The following is a 13,074-nucleotide window of genomic DNA, read 5'->3' on the forward strand; positions in this document are numbered from 1 at the left end:
GCCACTCCAATTCATATGTGGCATGTTGCCTATCACAGATGCCACCCCACCCATAGGGGCATGTTGCCTATCACTGATGCCACCCCACCCATAGGGGCATGTTGCCTATCACTGATGCCACCCCACCCATATGTGTCATGTTGCCTATCACTATTGCCACCCCACCCATAGGGCCATGTTGCCTATAACTGATGCCACCCCACCCATATGTGTCATGTTGCCTATCACTGATGCCACCCCACCCATAGGGGCATGTTGCCTATCACTGTTGCCACCCCACCCATATGTGTCATGTTGCCTATCACTGATGCCACCCCACCCATAGGGGCATGTTGCCTATCCCTAATGCCACCCCAACCATATGTGTCATGTTGCCTATCACTGATGCCACCCCACCCATAGGGGCATGTTACCCACCCCCACTGTCACCCCACCCAAAGGGGCATGTTACCCACCCCCACTGCAACCCACCCATAGGGGCATGTTACCCACCCCCACTGCCACCCCACCCATAGGGGCATGTTGCCTATCACTGATGCCACCCCACCCGTAGGGGTCAGTGTGGCAGACAATATTGACGTTGCAACACACATCAACAAACATCAACCACAAGAATGTCAGCCAACTACATTTCACAACAACATCATGCCAATAGTGTGTAGTGCCTGACAAATACCCCAACAGTGATTTTGATTCATGACACACAAAGTAACTACCATCACATGTGTGAATAACACCAGAGTGTGGGATACACAAGTCAAGCTTTGAAATAGCACTGGGCCAATGTGTGAGTGTGTACATCCAATGTAATATGTGTGTACACAAACCGCAGCTAAAGTTAAGCATTGTGGCAAAGAGTGCAAATCACCCATCATCACAGTGACCACAAGGTAGGTGTCATCATGGAAATAGTAGCACATGCCAAACAGTAGGTAAGATTCCTGGGCATGTCAGCACAACACCTGTACAGTCAACCTTCATCTACCACCCAATGTAGGCACTGGTGACATACGCCTGGGCATGGTATTGCCCTTTAAGTCACCTGCACATAGACAATACATATGCACAGAGGACACAGTTGACTTTACACCAATGATGACCACACCTGCATGTACAGTGGAGATGGCACAACAGTCAGAGAAACTGTCAAATTGGACATTGTGAAGCACATCATATGTGCATGGGTGCAAGCCACAGATGTGGCCATGCCAATGAAATGTTAGCATCCCTGTGCTAAATTAGTTAATCATGACACACCCATGTGATGGAATAGTAACACCATCAATCATCACCATAAGGCCAAAACCTGTGGTATGGTGGATGATTTCCTATCTTTTGAGCCCACACCTGTAAAGGAACTGTACATGGACATGATTCAATCATCCATTGCTCGCACGCTCTTTACTAAATTCAGGTTGGGTCCACTATTGGTTAATAAATTCAGTAACCAATAGAAAATCCATTGTTTTGACTCACCAGCATATGTATTCTGTAACTATAGGATCGAGGATGTTCAACATGTCCTTTTTTCTGCCAAGCGTATGATAGGCCCAGGCGGTCCTGGCTTCAACCACTCTGCATTTCCACTGGGTTCAGACACTACACGAAAGCCTATCAAATCCTATGTCTGACTCCAGCAAGCTATTGGTATTTGGCATTAGCAGATACCTATAACCTGTGTGGCTGCTCAGGAAAAGGGTGGGTGTAACTTTTTTTAAATTATACACATTATCCCTATGAACCCTTTTTTTCTTTTTTCCTTGTTTTTATCTGTCTACGTAAATATATGGGAGTTTTTAAAATAGTGACCTGTAATTTCCTCTTATCCCAATCCTATGATCTATCTCATGCTGCTATTCCCCTTTTTAAATAGATTTTAACAACTTTAACTACCTGTCATAAATATTACAGTTTTAAATCTTTATTGTGTATATATGTGATATTTATTCTAACAACATTATTCCCTTTTCGCAGCTCCGGGCCGATTATGGCCTTCCAGAAACTGTACGAATTAGTTATCTCCAGGTACGGCACTGGGCTATGCATCCGGGTACCCGCCTTCAGGCGGCACGGCTTCTTACTTCTTCTTACTTCTTATGAATGGTGGCTTATCACGTGATCCTCCGACAAGAAACTGATCTCCGATTTGTATAAGATGCTATTGTCCAGATATACTCATACTTACCAGGCGGGGCGTGCGCGTTGGGAAAGGGTTCTTGGACGTACTCTCAACCCCGAGGAATGGGAAGGTGCATGCTATAGGGCACGACATACAGCAACACATGTAGGTCTCACTGAAACACTCACTAAACTAGTCTATCACTGGTACTACACCCCAGAGAGACTTCACCAAGCTGACACGTCACAGAGCCCTGATTGTCGGCGGGGATGTGGGAAGAGGGACACACTGCTTCACTTGCTATGGGACTGTGAACACCTCCAGACACACTGGACACACATTTTAGACGATGTGGACAAATACCTTGACACAGAGATCCCTAGGTTCCCCGCATACGTTCTACTGGGGGTACCAAACTCGCTTACCTTTCCCTTGAAATCCAGGCGGGGGAAACAGATAGCTATAGCACTGGGCACAGCGGTACAGAACATATTAATACATTGGAGAACCCCCAGCATCCCTGCACACACAGGATGGTACCACCGATTATGGCACGTATGGTGCATGGAAAAGATCTCTCTCACTCTTTCCGGGAAAGGCTCTTCTTTTAGAGATCTATGGCAGCCTTTTCTCAGCCTGCTCGCACAAGATTTCTGGGAGCTGTCCTACCTGAGGTACCTGCGCCTCCTACGGTTGACAGAGCCGGAGGCCTCCTCGTAGAATGAACAACTTTGGGAGCTGATACCTTACGTGGCACAGCGCTTCTTCATCCAAATGGACCGTCAACGGGAGGGGGAGGATTATTCTGTTTTCTTCTTCAACTTTTGGGGTGGTGGGCGGGAAGTATTTGTTGATTGTTTAGTTCCTAACATTAAGGCACTGCTTAGCATTTATGGCGGGTCCTGCGTGACCCTTAGAGTGTGATCTTACTCCTTGCAGTATTCAATAACAAGATTTAAACCATAAAGATAAATATATTTATTTGTGTGATGTTTTATAGCATTGTTCGGCATGTGTTATCAGCAGGTCCCCAAATAAACAGTTTTGATGATGATAACTAATTAGGGGCCAGATGTATCAAAGGTTTTTACCCTTCTGAGTCTATGGGAAAATGTGTTCATACAAGTTGTGATTCAAAGACTTGTTGTATTAAAAGTGATTGATCCTGTGATCAATGTAATATTGAAAATCTATCCCCAATGGTGTGTTTTGTTAGGAAAGCCAAGCCCAAGAAGCCTTTCATTGGTCTTCAACCGATTGAACAGCTAGATGCTGAATATAAAGGTGGTGCTTGCATCTTAAGATGCTTAATTGTCTGTGATTTTAAATCAAATTGCATTTTAAGTTGGTGCTATGATGGAGCATCACTGATGAGTGGGTTCAATGGGAGTGTTCTTGTTGTAATATAGAGAAGATTAAGCACATGTATTCCTTGCATACACTGTTACAATAATCATCTTCATCTTATTGCCATACATGCCATCCAACGTGAATTAGGGGCAAAGCGCTTCTTTCATCTTTGTGATATGTTCTACAATTTCTTCCATCATTATTATATGAACCAACGATACAATGTACTGCTTTTCAAACATCTCGAAATCCTATGGACTAGTTATTATGAGGTGACAAAATATGTGGTTGAAAACTTTGACACAATATCTGAACTTATATCAGACATATTATGATGATGATGATGCTACATCTGAGTTGAAGGCATATGCTTGTGTTGAAACCTGGCCTGCTACAATTTATGAGAGTCAACGCTTGACTACAGATATCGGCTATTACTTTCAAGTAACTCTCTACACGCTCTGTATACACACAGAATTCATTGTTTGTATGGTGATTCCTGTATGGACACAGATATGATGTAATCTAGGGTTTGTATGCTACCTCCAGAAGAGATAAATAGTGGGTGCCCCCTGGCCCACCCAAATACACCCTTGGCCATCCAGCTAACACTTCCTGGAGCCATGCCTGTATTTGAGGCAGGAACAGTAGAGGCCTGGTCTCATGTTGAAGGTGAGTGAATGTGTTTTATGTCATATTCTCAGGCTTGAATGTGTGATCTACGTATTGAAGGCATTGTGTGGTGCCCAACCCTCCCTCACATGCCCTGCAGTTTTAAACTGTCTCCACCACCAAGGCCTCCACTTCCCTTCGAAAAACACTAAAATGCTTCACAAACTCAAGGGGAAAAGGGGTCAATACTGGACATTCCCCATTTACATCTGGGGCATCGTCAACTACCAATTTAGCAGCTTAACCGCATGCGCGCTAGCGGTTTTCCCGCTGTACGCGGCGGTTTTTAAAAACCCGCGTTACATGACGAGCTGAGCTCGTCATGAGTGTACGAGAGGTGTAACTCATGACGAGCTCAGCTCGTCATGAGCATCGAAGGGGTTAAAGGGTGGGTGCCACTGAGCAGTTCTGAGTAATATGAAACATTTAATTGTTTGTTTATAGCTGATGTTAGTTTGATCAGAGACCGCTAGTTTAAAAAATGATGCTCATAAATACCACTGTAGGCGAGCAGTATAAAGACTTTATGAATCGATGGAACAAATGGCACAAAACAGCCTCGTAGAAAGAAAGATAAGTGGGGATGAGAGCAGGATATATGGGGAAAGGGGTGGACGGGTGGATGGATGAATGGCTGGATGGGCAGAACAATGGACGATGGATGGAGAGAATAAGTGGATGATGAAGAGAAGGATGATTCAATAAAGAGACTTATAGGTGGAAGGATTTTGAAAAGGAAGTATGGGTAAAGATAGAGATGCACAGGCAAAAGCATGAATGTATTGGTGAAGAAAGGAAGAATGACAGATGCAGAGAAGGAAGGATGGGTGAACGAAGGGCAGCAAGAATAAAGAAGGAATAGAACAAGTACAGAGTTTATCAAATGAGGAGGGAAACAGATGGAAAAAGAAATATGTGTCGAGGGACTGAAAGGACGAAAAAGACTGAAAGAGGGATGGGCAGGAAATATTTTTTAGAACTCCCTCAGTGGGAGCTCTCCCTCTAAGCCTGTCTGGGGCGTATTTTCTTTTTCTGGCTACTCCCTTGTTTACATCAAATATGTTTACTCTGTAATAATATCCCTGTACGTGCTTAATGTACTTAAAAAGGCAGCCTGGTGCATGACTTTTAACATTTTAGAATGCATCATGTGTGATGTTGCAGAGGATTTTCTATGCCTTTAGAGAGGGAAGCTGCCGCGCATAACTATTAGAAGATATCCATGAGCTGAATAATGGTGTTTAAATTACCATCAACCTGTATGAAGTCTTCCTACACACTCTCTCCTTTCACATTTCCATTTTATATTTAAAATGCATTACCTTAATCAGTCCAGTTTGTGCCTTAGGCAAGACATCATGGCTCACATTAGAGGCTTTTACAAGTGTGAGAAAATAGCCACTTCCGAAGTGTTTCTTCAGAAACATAGAGGAACCGCAGCAGCAAAGCTTGCCGTGGGAAATGATGGCAATTCGGTCTCCCAAGATGTCTGCTTCGTCCATGTGATGGGTGGACAGAATTATCGTACGCCCTGTAACCCGGGAAATAAAAAATACACTGAAACCAGGCGTGTCTAAAGGTTAAAAGCCAAATATTTGTTTTCATAAACTGATACAATGGGTACACATGAACTTCATTAACTCTGAACACAATTCTCTAAATGATAATTGAGAGGAATTGAACAGACGACGCGGTCCTTCTTGCACAAACTCCGAATGCTCTACAGGTACTCGTGGACCGTGTTGGCACTTTCATGCGCAGCCTAGACCTGGTCACAGATCTTGGGAAATCGCATATTATGGCACGTGGGCCTGGTAAAAATAAACACTTCTAAGCTTTTAATAACAGGACAATCGCTCAGTAGTCTGAATAATTTTAGCTATTTCGGAATACATTTTAATTCCACGGGTTCCTGGCAGCCGCAGCTCAAAAGCTCATGACTTAAACTCAGAGCGGCTGACCCAATATTTATCTACAGTGTGCTGTGGGGAAAGGGACCATTAATCCTCTTTTAAATGTTTATTATGCACCGTGTGTTCCGGCACCGCTATATGATGCAGGGGTTTAGGGCCATCTCAATTCTTCCTATCCTCAAGCCGAGGGAAAATGTATTTGTTGAAGGCTACCTTATCTTCCTCCCACCAGGTCAAACTTTATTATACACTCTAAGCTAAACCTGCAGTACATCTTTGACAAAGTAAATCTGGCTCACCTGTTGTTGTGGGTTAGTGTGTGGCTTAATTCTGAGGCCTCTCTGTGCAGAGACACTCTTTCCTTTTTGATCACCTGCCTAGAGTCGCACCTTCTCTTCCGTAAATCCTTAAAGACCTGGGGCCTCATTTATGAAAAGTGACGCATCGCTGCGTGAAAACAGCGATGCGTCACTTTTCACTGCGCAAGGAGTTACAGATACGTCAGTATTTCTGACGTATCTGTAGGCGCAAAAGTGACGCATTGCTGGAGTGTGTCACAAAAGTGACGCAACTCCAGCAATGCTTCCTTTCCCATGGGGAAAGCCCCATGTGAAAGGGCTTGCGTCAGTCTTACGCCTGCTGTGAGGCAGGCGCAAGATTTTGACGCAACAGCGTCCTAAAAGTGACGCAGTGAAATCTCATAGATTTCACTGCGTCACTATTACGAGGCTTTTTGCGGGTGAACGCCGCATCTGCATACATTATACCTGACGCAGGTATGATGTATCGCAGGGGTTTACAAAGTGACGCATCTGCTTAGATGCGTCACTTTGTAAATAGTGCGCATCAGGAGGCATGTTTTACGCCGCCGATGCGTCACAAAAAGTGACGCATCGGAAGCGCAAAACTCACGCAAGGCCTCACAAATGAGGCCCTTGGCCTTTTGCAGGGTAAGAGCATTTTCAACGCTGTCCGTACAACGCAGTTCCTTTACAACGTGGTCTGTACAACGACCACATAGTTACCATGCGTACCATTACATAGCAAGTCGTTTCAACGACTTGCTCTAGGGGGCGCACTGGTGTTGGATTTACAATCCAACACCTTCCCTGCTGTTGCACAAACTGTAGAAAGGAATAATTATTAATACTATCCCTAAGTCCAGCATGCCCCCTACAGCAAGTCGTTGAAACGATTTGCGATGTGATGGTTCACGTTGGAACAACGCGGGCTTTGTAACGACCGCGTTGTGTTGGAATGCATGAACAGTGTAAAGAGTTCTATTCCTTTTGCCCTTTAGTAACTTAGAGGACTTACACCTCCTAGTCTCTGACGGTTGGTTCTGTCTTAGCGCCTTGATGCTTTTGGCAAAGTTTACACTTTCTTAAGTGGTCATTCATTCATTCATTCAGAGATTCCACTGACTGTCTCAGATTGGACAAGGGCCATACCCTTCCATGACTAGATTATTATTATCAAAACCTTTTGTGCTATGGAAGTGCCTGCACTGTTCGCAGTTCCTTTGGGTATCAAACAGGGTGATAAACCAAGAATAAACCACCTTTTATCACAGCTTTCTGAGACTAAGAGGTTGCACACTGAATTAAGTAAGTGTTCTGTGCAGGGTTATTTTAGGTCTCTGGCGTCCTCTGAACCTGCACTGTACCTAGCCCTCGATTGTACACATTGGGCGAGATCCCCCTCTTCCACTTCAGGGCAGGAACGGTTTGGCGGCTTGTATACTTTTGGGAAGGCTGCAGCACTCTATGGGGTCCCACCTCGCCTTGTCCATGTGATGGCTTAGCAGATCAAACCTTGCTACATGTTATGCTTTTCGGTAAAAAAAATAATCTTTTGTTTTGACATTTTTTTAAACCCTTACTAAACTTGTCTGGGTACCGGAAATGGAGGGAAGTGCTATTCTACATACAGCTGCTAAATAGCCATGATGTGTGTTTAAGGGTTAGCTTCACTAGGTTGCAGGCTAGGAGGCTGCTTTCAGAGTCTGGTGACCGCTAGCCTGCAGTGACCCAAGAATGCCCCCATTGCCCAATTCAAGTCATGGTCCATGGCAGTGGCAGAACGAAATTTGAGGGGGCCTTCCTTCAAAATGCATGGTGGGGGAACCCTAAGCTCTGGACTCAGTCAGGAGCTCTCGGACTCACCCGTGCACTGTGCCGGAGGGCCCCCCCTGGAGCCTGCTCCCACTTCCCCCCAGCACCGCAGGAAATATTGTTACGCACCTTGTTCATGACAGAGTGGGGCTGATTTGTACACTTTTCCGAGAGGTGTTTTCGTTTCCAGTTTATGCTAAAGGGCCACCTGGGATACTTTACTTTGTACACATAACATATTACCCCATCCTGAACAGTTCTGAAAGGGCAAAAGCCCATACTGTACACAAAGGTAAAATTAGACATCTTTAAACGTGGCATAATATCTGCGGGCCGTAAAACAAAAGTTACAAATTTCACCTTTTCTGTATGAAAATATTCGAATTTCAGCTATGTTAATGAATTGCCAATCAAACATCATCTTCTCATTCTCCAATCAATGTAGTTACACCATCCGAAATTTTTAAAGCAAACTATTCAACTTTTTTTTCGCAGCATATTGTCCTTTAGCTAAAGAACACTGTTTGGATCATCACTATTGATTTTACAGCTTTAATTATGATTTTTATTTGACAATGCTGAAATGCTATATTTATTTTCAGGTTATCTCCAGTGTGCATCATCAACTAGATGACCTTTAATGAATATCCAAGGGTCCTCAGAAGCACGAATGCCTCTGAAGTTTAAAGTACCCCTGCATTGCCTTGTAAGCTAGGCAGGCCCTTTCCTTGATATATGGCACATTGACGTCTGAGTTATAATTTATCCCTTACATCTATAATTTGAAGTGGAAGGTCTGAGTCTGCTGCTTGAGGCGATTCTGCAATGCAGCTAGATATAACTGCGATACAAATGACATATTGGCTTCTTAGTTAAAAATGCATGAGACACGTGGCCACATCCAATTTGCAGATAAGGCATAATAATAGGAAATTGGATTTTACATCAAATTCTCAAGTTGTAGACCCCAGGAGCAGGATGAATGTATAGTGGCATCTTGACAACTTAATGCTCATGCACGAATTGAGAAGCAGAGAGAGAGCGAAAAAGAGTCCAAGATGTATTAACATCCCAAAATAAAACAGAATGTGCCCATTTGTTAATAAGGAGCTTTAGTTGCCAGATAATTGGCCATATACGAATTAGTGTGGCCCGCACTCTTGACTTGGTGAACGCTTAAAACCTATCAGGACATAGGTTACTTTGCCTCTAGGATGCCTCAAATTCACCTTTATGTTCTACAGGACTTACATTGTAAAGGGCATTGGAATTATGAGCCTGCAGAATTTTCTGCCTAATTATGGATTTCCTTCACTAGCCAAGGAATTCACCTTTCTGCATCTAATTTGCAGATTTTAATTTAAAAAAGTCTATCTCGAATGGATCAAAATGTACTAAAAAGGCACAGTGGCAGACCCCTTTGCAAAGGTTAACTGGTCAACTTTCGATTACTGACTTATGTACTTCATTTCATTTCATTTCAAATCTTTATTTCGGCAAGTATGCCATAAAAGAAAAACAGTGCACACATTACTTTGCATTACATTGAATAAAACAACATATCACTGCATAAAAACATTAATAAAAAGTACAATCCATGTTGGGAGATAAATTGAGCGAAAACAATACATTCATGTGTCGTAGGATGGACCACCACATCGGTTCAAAACAAATCAGTTCAGTTACAATTGATGCCCCATTTTTTTCCTTTGATAAAAAATAGAAAGTAGAAATCTACTGACACTAAATGTTATCTGTTGAGATGTATTAGTTGTTAAGATTCTCAGAGCCTGTGAGCATAACCTCAGGCCTAAGAGTAGGCATATTGGTTTAATCCATCTCTTTCTTGCCTGAGCATACAAGGGGCAGAAGAAAAGGATATGCTGTTCGTTTTCAATCTGGTCATGTTCACACATAGGACAAGTTTCGTCCATTGCTTGGGACGATAAATCGCGATTCCTAGCCCAACGAGCCAAAGTTGTTTTAATTAAAAGGTTTCCATACCTAAATTTTAAAAATAAAGTTTTGGCAAGTGGGGGCTCTATTTCATCCATAAAAATCTCATAAAGGGGTTCGTCCTTAAAATTTAAGAATTTTGAGATTAAGGTACCACTAGTTGTATTACTTACAGTCCTATTTCCTATAAAGGTCCAGAAGGCCCTTTTTAAAATTTGTTTGGGATTAGCTGGTAATTGCTCAGGGTTCTCCCAGAATTGTTTTAATCCTATACAACTCAACCAGGTCTTGACATGCCTTAGCCATGGGGTAGCAGTCTGGCTGTCAAGCGCCATAATTTCTTTTAACCCGTCTCTGTAATCTTGGAGTTCGGGGACGTGCCATAATCTAACCCACAGCATTAAAGGTCGAATCAGAACTTGGTGGTCTGTTCTTTTAAAGTTTAGGTCCAATTCCAAGGGTACGAGTGGGGTACCTCTCGGGACCCTCACCAGGCTTCGCATAAAGTTATTGTCTAAGGCTTTAAAAATATCCTTGGCTCCAGGGCCCCATATTTCTGCTCCATAAAGGGCTGATGATTGGACCTTAAATTTAAATAGTTCCATCACTGGGGACACTGCTTTGCTGGTGCTCTGGCTTTGTTCCCTGAGGATTGGTTTAACATTCTGAGCAAAGATTAGTTTACTTTTGTCCATTTGCGCTTTCCAATTGAACTTTGAATCTAGTGTCACCCCTAAATAAGAAAAATGGGGCACTGATTCCAACTTTACTCCTTTTAATGTTAAACAACCCTTATCCGGTTTAATAGGATTTAGGGACATACATTTCGTTTTCATCCCATTAATCTCCAACCCCTTTAGGCTACAATACTCGTTAAAAGTGTCCAGTAGTTTCTGTAATCCATTTTTCGTTTGAGAAATCAAAATTGTGTCATCAGCAAATAGTAGGGATGTTACCTTTTCGCCGTTCAGTTTAGGAGAGTCGTTTTTACATCTCTCTAAAAAAGAGGGGATGTCGTTTACGAACAGGGAAAAGAGCATGGGAGCCAGAACGCAGCCCTGGCGGACTCCACGTTTAATGGGTATTTTTTGGGTTAACTCACCATTTGGGCCCCATCTAATTCTCGCAAAATTCCCTTCGTGCAACTCTTTAATCTGAATGACAAGGTTGTTTGGCATACCCGCTGCACTCAAGGTTTTCCATAAAAGATTTCGAGGCACCAGGTCAAATGCTGCCCTTAAATCAACAAAGGCAACATATAAATGGCACCTTTTGATCTCTACGTACTTCCAATAGAGGCAGCAAAATATAAAGATCTGGTCTATTGTGCTGACTTTTGATCTGAATCCAGCTTGGAATTTGGTTAAAATTTTATTTTCATCCAGCCAATCACTCACACGTAATAAAATGTGTCGTGAATACATTTTCTGTAGGATGTCCATTAAACTTATTGGCCGATAGTTACAAGGGTCCATCCTATCGCCTTTTTTAAAGATTAAAACAATTTCCGCTCCCTTCCAACTTTCGGGGAATTCTAAAGAGCAAGATAATGTATTGCACAGATAATTAATATAAGGTGCCCATATTTCTAGGTCGTGCTTGTATAAGTCCCCTGGGATCTTATCCAAACCTGGGGCTTTCCCAGATTTGATTTGGGTTATTGCCAGCTCTGTTTCCCCTAAGGTAAAGACCAAATGGTCTGTTGAGGAGTCGCGGTTTACCACATTCGTATCCATATGTGAATCATCATATTTTTTATATAGATTCGTAAAATGAGTAACCCATGTTTGCTCATCCAGAAAAAAATCTTTTGCCACCCTACCTACATGATTCCCATTTGCGACCAGCCTCCAGAAGGCCACGTTATCACGCGATCTGGCGGCTAGCAACAAATCGGCCCATTTGTCTTCCTCCCATTTTATCTTTGAGGCCCTTTGAATAGCCTTATAGTTATTCCTAGCTCTTTTGACATCTCTTGGTGACTTGGTTTTTATTGCCATTAGTAATTCCCTCTTTGACTCTCTGCATGATCTATCATACCATGGTTTACCATGGGACAGATTCTGGGTCTTTTGCTGGGATTTTTTGGGCATTTTGGTGACTAATAATCTTAGGTCAGCAAAAAATTTCTGATGTAACAACATAAAGGACATTCTGGATTCGTCCTCAGGCTTTGCAGCTAGATAAGGTCCAAATATCTCAGCAAGAAGAAAATATATTTCGCTAAGGATGTCACTGTTGTCCAGTATAAGCGGCCATTTCAGAGATCTTCTGTTATTACTAATGTGGATCTCAGAATTATCAGCACTATTTCCCTCAATTGCAAATTGCTGAGCCGTATCGCTAAACAGTAGAGCATCTAAAGTCAAAATTAGAGGGAAATGATCACTTTCGAACCGTTCCATAACTTCAAGGTCAAGAAGGTATGTCCAGAAGGGTATAGAGGCAATCACAAAATCTAAGTTGTTTTTATAATTATTCCTGGTAAATGTTGGTTTCTTAGAGCTATCGGATGGTAACCGTCCGTTACAAGCCCTACGAGAATGATCCGTGCATAGATTAATCATTTGGAGACCCTGTATTGAGCATTTGACCGATTTAACGTTCTCAAGAGTAGGAATTTTGTTCGCCTGGTGCTCTTCCTCGAAGATTTCGCTAAGCCCCAGAACTGGCTCAAAATTACAATTAAAATCACCAGCCAGGAAAACGAAATCTTCTCTGGGATCTAATCCACTCAGAAAGCAGTCCAGTTTTGAGATGGTTGGTGATTCTCTTGAAGAGGGTAGGGGCCTATTGTAGACATTTACTAGAAATAAGTTCTTCCCGTTAACCAATGTGATTTTTAAAACTAGTAAATCTACAGAATTTATATCTATCTTCTCGATTTTCGCCCTTAAAGTTATTTTCACCCACAACAGAAGTCCCCCTGACGGCCTTCCACTTTTGGAGG

The 13,074-nt window shown here is 42.7% G+C and overlaps 1 protein-coding gene across 3 annotated transcripts in view; it reads right to left on the minus strand.

The window, feature by feature from the left end:
* Nucleotides 1–13,074, minus strand: part of LOC144818798 (phospholipid-transporting ATPase ABCA1-like) — a 3,252,877-nt gene that overhangs the window by 1,505,370 nt on the left and 1,734,433 nt on the right. For all 3 annotated transcript variants that reach the window (XM_078676562.1, XM_078676560.1, XM_078676561.1), the window contains exon 23: nt 5,464–5,672. In XM_078676562.1, coding sequence (XP_078532688.1) covers nt 5,464–5,672 — 209 coding nt within the window. The remainder of the gene's footprint in view (nt 1–5,463; nt 5,673–13,074) is intronic.

The sequence above is a fragment of the Lissotriton helveticus genome, chromosome 2_1 (assembly GCF_964261635.1).
Source record: "Lissotriton helveticus chromosome 2_1, aLisHel1.1, whole genome shotgun sequence".
Lineage (NCBI taxonomy): Eukaryota > Metazoa > Chordata > Amphibia > Caudata > Salamandridae > Lissotriton > Lissotriton helveticus.